The following is an 8703-nucleotide window of genomic DNA, read 5'->3' as shown; positions in this document are numbered from 1 at the left end:
AAAAAATCACCCGGATCAGTTACGCTTGATGCGTGAAATAGAGCAGAAATGCTCGAGACATGAAATTGAGCAGAAACGTTCGAGAAAAGAAACGATGTGCCGGCAAGTCTGCGTGCGGTAGAACCATCAAGTGCATAAAAGATAATGTGCAAAGTAAATCGTTGGTGGTATCCCCAAGTCCCCGTAGGGTACTTACATGCAGGCAACAGTGTCAAACTCCGCGGAGTTCCGACGGAGTAAGTGGATCAGAGAAGACGCGGAGCGTCACTGGTTTAAAGCGTCTAGTGTGCATGAAAAAGGAAGAAGGACTAGCGGTGCGCCCAGTTGTAGTGAAGACGAGGTGGGAGTGTGAAATATAGGTGCCGCCATATTGGAATGGGGGAATGGTGAAGAGGTGAAGAGAATGAACATAGTACTAACGAAGGAAACAAAGAAATATGAAATAGGATAGAGTGTAAGATAAAATAAAGCATTTCCAAATATAATCAAACATGCATGATAATATTACAAATAACAAAGAAATTCAATACGGTCATTGAGCCCATGGGGCACCATCGTGGCAAGGAGACGGATCCAATAGTTCTCTCTTTTCAGAAGTGTGTTCTTGTTGTTGGGTGCGATTTGAACTTGTTCCAAAATTTGAAATTTTAATCGAGCCACAGTATGTCTGTTCTCCATAAAGTGAGTGGCTACAGTAGATTTCAAATTGTTCGTGCGGATGTTACTTTTGTGTTCTAAGATCCTGACGCGGATCTTTCTTTCGGTATGTCCGACATAACATTTACCACAGGGACATTTTAGTACATATATGACATTACTGGTATTGCATGTCGCATTCACCTTGAGTTTGATCTGATGTCCTTTCATTGGGTGGATAATGATGTTGCCAGGGATACAATTATGACAGTTACTGCAGTTATAACATGGCTTGAGTCCTTTGTAAACAGTGGTTGTCTCGTGTTTACTGGGTTTACACAAAATTTCTTTTAAGTTCCTACCTCTGGTGAACGCAAACATGGGTGGTTGACTGAATAAACCTTTGAAATCAGGTTCCAAGGTTAAAATAGGCCAGTGTTTCCGGATGATGGATTGAAAACGATTGGATGTTTTAGAATATTTGGAGACGACCACCATACGGTCAGATTGTGTCTTAGGTTTTGGTTGCAATAAAGCAGTCCTGTGGCATTTGTCGCTCCTTTCAACAGCTAGATCAAGTATGGGCGTCGGATATCCTCATGCTTTCAAGCGATCAAGTGTGTTCTTTATTTCTTTTTTGGATTCCTCATCATTGGAAACAATGCGTTTTACTCTAAGAATTTGAGCGTAGGGTAAGTTATTCTTCAGACTAACACGGTGAAAACTTCTGTAGTGAAGGGTGGAGTTTCTGTCCGTGGGTTTTCGGTAGATGGTGGTGGACCAATTTCCTGGTCCTCTGTGTATTGCCACGTCTAGATAATGTACCAAGCTGTCACTGTATTCCCAAGTGAACTGAATTCTCTGGTTGAAATTGTTCCAGGTATGTAGAAAGGAGTTCAAGGTGTCAGTAGTGCCCTCCCATAGGAGGAAAATGTCATCGATAAAGCTTAGGTATAGTCTACCGTGTTCTTGCCAGCTGTTTTGGCAGAGAATGTGGGACTCTTCGAAATGTTTCATATAAATATTTGCGTAGCAAGGAGCTGCCGAATTTCCCATGGCCGTACCATTGAGTTGTAGTATCCATTTGTCTTGAACTGTAAAATAACTGTGATACAATGTGAAGATGGTCAGTTGTAAGAGAAATATTTTTAAATCTGAATCCAAGTCTGCTGACGTGAGTACATTCTCAATGGCTTCAATACCTCCATCATGGGGGATGGAGGTGTAAAGTGAACAAACGTCCACAGTACACATAATGAGTTGAGTGTTTTTCAATTGATTCATGATAGGCTCTAATTTCAGCAAGAAATCAGTGGTGTCTCTCACGTGGGAAGTAGATTCAAGTACAAATGGTTGCAGATATTTGTCCAGGAATTTGCCTACATTCTCGTGCAGGCTGCCTCTGGTCTATACGATGGGACGAAAAGGAGGATGAGTTGCATGCTTGTGCATTTTGGGGAGCATGTATAGCACTGGAGGTTTGGGGTTAGATGGTGTCAAAAATCTCCGAGTTTTATCATTGATAGTGCCATTTTCAAATGCCATGTTGATGATGGTAATCAGATCTTGTGAAAATTCGAATGTCGGGTCACCTGGTAAAACATCATAGGTATTGATATCACTGATGTGAGCTTCAATTTGCTGTTCGTAAAAAGTGGTGTCCATGATGACTAGGGCACCCCCTTTATCTGCATTTTGACATGTGATGGTAGGATTGTCAGCCAACTTTTGCAAGATGTTTCTCTCTTTACGAGTGAGGTTCCTGTGTTTAGTGGGTTGTTGAAAAGGCAAGTTAAGTATTTCTTGTTTGATCAGGTTTTCAAAAGCATCTATTATTTTGTGGCTTTGGGGTGCCAAAAAGGTACTATGGGGTCGTAATCCTCTGAGCATGTCTTCTTCTTGGATAGAACTGGGGTTGATGTTTTGAAAGTAATGTCTCAAACGGATGTTCCGAACGAGTTTGAAAGCGCTTACTTCAAGCTCCAAGGTGTTGGTGCTGGTGGTAGGTACGAAAGATTGACCCTTTTGTAAGGTGTCAATTTCTTCAGAGGATAAGACAGTGGAAGATATGTTAATCACTAAGTTATCATTGGCGGTTAACGCCTTCCTTTGGCTTTCTTGCCTTTGGTTTGAGGTGGTCCAGAAATGTCCAGCGCTGGCTACGCTAACCCTCAATGGTGAACACTTCTTTCTTTGGATTACTTCAAATACTATGAACATAGAATGCAATGCACTGGATGACGGAAATCAGCACTGCCTGTACCCCCAAGAAACAAGCCAAACGTTTGGGTGTCATCATAGTCAAAGTTATTCCTGAAACCCCAAATTGGAGCAGTATTCTCCTCCTGCTTCTTTATGCTGAGAAAGATCCAGACGATTGCTACGTTTCTCACTCAAGATGCTCTAATAACAGTGATAATGGTCTTAATCATATGGAGACTGGATTTTGCAAATTCAATATACATTGGCCAACTGAAAACTCTACTCCATAGACTGCAGATTAACCGGAATCAATCAGCCAGACTGATTTATAGACTGCCAGGGAATTACCACGTCTCTTCTCTGCTAAAGGACCTTCCGTGGTTGCCACTGGAACAGAGAATTACATTAAAAATCTGCTCTATCTCGATGGCGACAGCCCCCAATTTGTAACCAAACAAATTATCAAGTATTCTCCAGCTTCAGAGCTTTGCTCCTGGTCCTCTAATCTAGTAATCATTCCAAGATTGAGAAAGATATGGGTGGACGTAGTTTCTTGGTACATGCACTTTAAATCTGAAATTCTTTATCAATGTCTGTCTGTACTCAATTGTAGAAGAGAGCAGTGGAAACTCTGAAGTGCGCTGTAGTACGAGCCCTGTGAGTGTAGTTGCAGATTCAGCCCCTGAATGATACCGGAGAAGTACAATCTTTATTCTTCTGTCAGTATCTAATAAAGAAAAGATCTGGATGGATCCGGACCACAGTTCCGGGGTTCCTTGAAATAGCATGGAACCCCAGAACTGTGGTCAACCCGTGCTGAATCCTGCAGATCCCAGAGGCTGAATCCTGCTCCCAAGTGTTACGTTTCTCACAACAAGGTATCTCTTTCATTGACTCTGGGATAAGACAATACTGATAGAAAATCATTTTCACATCGAGCTTAGAGGATTTGAATTATGCAACTGATTGGGATAAACTCCATGTCCTGATTATCTGAATGCTCACAGAACCATTTTGCGTTGGTTGTTTCACGAAAATGCGATCAGAACTGTCGAAACAGCTAGCATTTTTGTCTTTGCTGTAGACAACTCTCAAGTAGTGTTAGCAGCTCCCTTGTTTTAAAAATAATATTAATACATGTGTTTATAATATATTAAATGAAGTAGTTGAAACAAGTTGAAATTAACTTGCTGATGTGTTCTTATTGATTTTAAGTGTGTTTCTGTTCTTTTGGCCTGTAAAGTTTTGTAAACTTGATTTTGAACTGAAATTGACCACTTGCATTATTACTGAACAATCTAATATTTATGACCTCCAAACGTTGTGCAAATCTTCCCATCCTCGCCTTGAACCTTTGTTGTAAAGTGCTCTGCCCACCTTTTGGGATGTAGCAGCTCTATATCAAATAGTACTAAATAAGTAAATAAAATATCCTCTTGAAAATCTTAAAGGACTTTCAATAAACTTACTGTTCTTCACATCAAGGCTCCAGCGGTATTCATTTGCACTTCAACAACTGGTCTATGAAAGGCAGCTCTATAAATTGTTTAATAGCCCCGTCTTCCCATAGATTTTACAAGTAGTTATAAGGAGTAACTTATGAAATACTCCTGTTCTTCAGAGTACAGCACAGTATCCAGGGGCATTGTTTTCTGGATTCAAGTATGCGCTCCAACACAATTATGCACCACACCATAGGGGCTGCTTCAGGGCTGAACTGGCTGAGGATGGCTCAGTCCACCCAGTCGTCATAGCAGCTAATTTACTACTATCCTGTTGGTGGTTTAGTGTGTCCTTAATGACCAGTCTGATGGCAATGGACGTGATCTACTAAACTTTTAAAAAGTTTGTGGCCCCTGCACTACCCTTTTCACACCTGACCTCCGGCGGCATTAAGCGGCGGGAACCCAAAGTAAGCAGTGTTCTTGAGCACTCTGTATTTTCTGTAGTTTTTACCCTTTGCCCCTTCCCTAGCTGGTAAACTCAAGTCCATGGAAACTACTCCTGAGGAAAGCACAACTAAGAATGCTTTCCAGGGTGGAAGGGGAATGGAGCACACCCATGTTAGATGGGGGTGTAGGAGAAAGGGTATATGCACGGAAATAATAATTCCCTATTATGAAGAAAAGTTTAAATGTGTTATTGCACTTTCCTGCATGAAGCTACCTGATTAACAACACACATGAGTGCGTAAAATACCGTAGGTGTACTCATGAAAATTTTGGCAAAACAGAATGAAACCAACCTATAGGTCAATTTCCGACTTTCAAAAATATTTTTGTGAACCAGCTCGTTGGCTCATTTCCAAATAATACTAGATCATCAAATATTTTTCTCTCGCAAATGCTCTGCTGTACAAATGAAAACACACAATGATATATTTTTTTTAGTAGTTTATTAATGTTACATTTCCCTTTCTTGTTGCATGCAGGAAAATATCCCTCTCCATGCGTTACATTATTTCGAGGAGTCATGCATGAATTAAAGTCGTCGGAAGAAACAACAAAAGGCAAATAATTCAAACATGCTTTTTTAACACCGAAATCATATTGCTTAAAGCGGGCAAGTACTCTCCTTAAAGGGAAAGTGAGCAATCAAATGCATTCATGCAGTGGATTTCTTCCTGGGGTGATGAAATAAAGCAGGCATCCTCCTATATATTCTGAACATTCGAATAAACAGCGACCTTTACTAATACTGTACGTGGCATTGGTTTAAATATGTAATAGTGCAAATAATAGCGAGAAAACGCCAAGCCACCATACAGAAAATGTTCCCCACACAAATACTGTGTTGAAATACCATAAATCATGTGAACACATTTTTTTTTATAGAAAAGATACATAGTTCTTATTTTAGACATCACAGCACGGTGCAGCCTCTTTACCATCGAGGGGGTGAAGTGTTCTTTCCTCACAACTTAGTTGAGCCAGGTGATGTTGTTGGCCATTACTATCTGGAAGTGAACAAGTGTTGCTTTTTGTGACGTCTAAAGAAGGCTCGGTGCAGGTTGAGGTAGCTGGAGGCAGCTGCGGCAATCTGGCAACAGACGTTACACGACGACTACAAAGTGCTTTATCGGGGGACCCTGTGATTGGCTGACACACGTCCACCTTCTCTCCAGGCTCCGCGGGACACGTTCCATCCGCTTCCGGTGTCTGAGAAATGCGTGGACCGCGCTGTCCTGACGCAGGAATTCTGGGATAGGCCCTGGCGGCTTCACTGAGGTCTGTTTTCGATAAGTGGGCGTCGGAATCAAACATCTGCTGGGAATGTTGTCGGCAGCCAGTGGGTGAGGTCATGCTGCTTTCCACGCGGTTTCCTTTCTCTCCGTTTGGCTCTTGGTGTGAGCATGACCCCAGCGCACTCAGGAATACTTTGCTTCCCCTGGGACCCGTCGGCCCACTCGACGGTTTTATCTCTCTCCACACGAAGGCTCCATGGCGCTGGAAAAAGGGAAAGAGGATTGATGTTAAACAGGGGAACATAAGCAATTGGTAGATGCAGCTGTGCTCTGAGTTCATTTATTAGCTAAACTGCTGGCATGGAATCCACTTGTTTCTGTGCCTTTTTGCCTGGCTGTTAGCCAACTGCCTGATAGCCGAAAGCAAAGGGGAATAATGACTTGTTTGTCAGCCAACTGAGGCACCCCAGGGCGATTTGGAGAGTAGAAAGAGCAAGAAGTAAACCAGAATGTTCGTTTGCTCCCACCCCCAAATTAGATCCATTCAACAACCCCCGCCCACAAGGGTGTAACTTGCATATGGTTCTCTTCTTACAGCAGGCTATTCGGATCAAATTTAATTTCTAAACTCTACTGGTTATCATAGATGCAAACGTAACTGCTGCTTTTATAAGCTGTCCGATTTAGGGCTAATCCGCCATGTTTGTCGGTTCACACAAAAAGTATTTGTGAGAAACACCCCAGGAAATGTGACACTGAACACGCGCATGAATGCTTCAAACAATAACTGGAGAGAAGCAGAGGCAAGTGCAAGTGTGCAAGCGAACCAGGCCACCTTGACTTAGAAAAGGAGGACAGTAAACAATTATGTCAAAGCATTTAGGGATTATACGGTGATAATTGTCATATAAGTTCACCTGATGTGAACAACATCGTCTTTGCCACATATCTACTCTAATATTAGGTTTCTACAAGCTCACAGAAAATAAACAATAATGGGCCTGCACAAAAAACAAGCTGTCAAAAACAGTCCACAGCCGCAGGCCAGAAAGAGGGGCAGGTCACAAGTGCAGCTCTTGGCCCAGCCCTCTTTGCATATTTGAGCAGTGGTCATGCACTTGCAGGTCTAATTTGCATTTAGCTGCCTGGAGCCACGCGAATATGGTGGCAGGGGCCTGTTAATGTCAACAGTACCCCATTCGGTCACCCACGACCACCATGGGTTGGTTCTGGCAGGTTGGCCCTGCGAGTGCTCATACATGTTCTTGCACTGATTGGCACTTCTACTCCTAGTTTAGAGGAAGAACTGTAAATATATACCCCATCAAGTATGTTACAGGCATACTAAAGCTCATAGTCCCTGCTATACTGGCAGTGGATATTTCTATATCCTGTCAGCACTTTGCATTTCCCTACACCAGCCCTACATAAGCATAGCGGGCATAGGGAAATGGGACTTGCAGCAGGTGCACATACATCCTGCTGCATTCCTTGGTGAATTGAAAACGCTGTGCCTGCTCCATTCGGAAATAACTTTTAAGTATGTATTTTGCAACACAGACACTTAAAATCAAAAATGTTAATAAAGTCTCAGCAATCTTGGGAATGTGCATAAAAACAATGCATTTTTTCCCCTACAATGAAAAATATTTTAGTGATTAATTCTAGTTTCTAGGGTTGCTACAGTTCATTTTGGGTTGGGAAAGTGTTACAAAATGTGTGTAAGCCTAAGAATGTTTCCATTTGTTTGACAAGAGACCTCTTCTAGAAGCAGTATTTGAAGTACTTATAGACACTGAAGGATGCTCGTGGAAGAGAATACAACTCGCCAGAGACAGGATTGTCCATGTATGGTCTCGCTTGAGGAACCTAGTTGACGCAGATATGTCTGCACAGGTTCCATAAGGGTATGGTATCCTTTGCGCCCCTTGTCAACTAATTAGGGGGCTCTTAATCCCCACACTGACACCAAGAGTCCAATTTGGCTGGGCATTCCTTGGAAGGCAACCAAGATGGCTGCCTAAACGAGAACTCTCGATTCCTTAGGCCTGTGCAATAAATTCAACTTAATTCAGAGCTGGTTCGTGGCTGACAAGGGCATCTACTCATTGGCGGCTATCCACCCAAGCATATTTAGCTAGAGCCAGCATGGCTACAAACATTCTTAATAGAATGAGAATTGCTCCTGCAAACTTCAACAGAAAAGACAAAATGGCACACTAAAAAAGAGACAGGTAGCAGTATCGTGTCTTGTCCCCCCAGCGTATCAAACTTCAAACAATTTGGCTTTGAGAGCAGAAATTACTGCACATAGACCGCGCAACAACAGAGCAGAGGGAGAAAAATGTATTGAATGACGGAGAAAGAGGAAAACACTACCAAAATCTTTAGGTGGAGAGGGTGTCAGCGTTTTAGAAATTGAAAGAAACATAATTAGAAAAGGTAGTTTACTACTAACAAGAGCAGTACCACGATCTGTAAGATGTAATAAGGAAACAGCTATTAAAAAAGTAAGGCAAACTTCGAAAATGGTGAATGACAAAGGGGGAAAGTGTCAACATCACAAGAGGCTAAGAAAAGTTGCATTCCAGCCAAAACCACTTGCCCAAGAATAACAGGAAAACCCTCAACAAGAGTTGGCAGCAGTGCCAAAAACCAGGACACTACGCTTAAAGATATAC

The 8703-nt window shown here is 42.2% G+C and overlaps 1 protein-coding gene across 1 annotated transcript in view; it reads right to left on the bottom strand.

Moving 5' to 3' along the window:
- Nucleotides 1–5232: 5232 nt before the first annotated feature.
- Nucleotides 5233–8703, bottom strand: part of CIMIP6 (ciliary microtubule inner protein 6) — a 225813-nt gene continuing 222342 nt past the window's right edge. The window contains exon 5 of the mRNA XM_086925426.1: nucleotides 5233–6284. Coding sequence (XP_086781552.1) covers nucleotides 5694–6284 — 591 coding nt within the window. The 3' untranslated portion in view covers nucleotides 5233–5693. The remainder of the gene's footprint in view (nucleotides 6285–8703) is intronic.

This window comes from Lissotriton vulgaris, chromosome 6 (assembly GCF_964263255.1).
Source record: "Lissotriton vulgaris chromosome 6, aLisVul1.2, whole genome shotgun sequence".
In the NCBI taxonomy this organism is placed as follows: domain Eukaryota; kingdom Metazoa; phylum Chordata; class Amphibia; order Caudata; family Salamandridae; genus Lissotriton; species Lissotriton vulgaris.
Note: the sequence above shows the minus strand (reverse complement) of the source record. Positions and strands in the feature narration are given on the sequence as shown.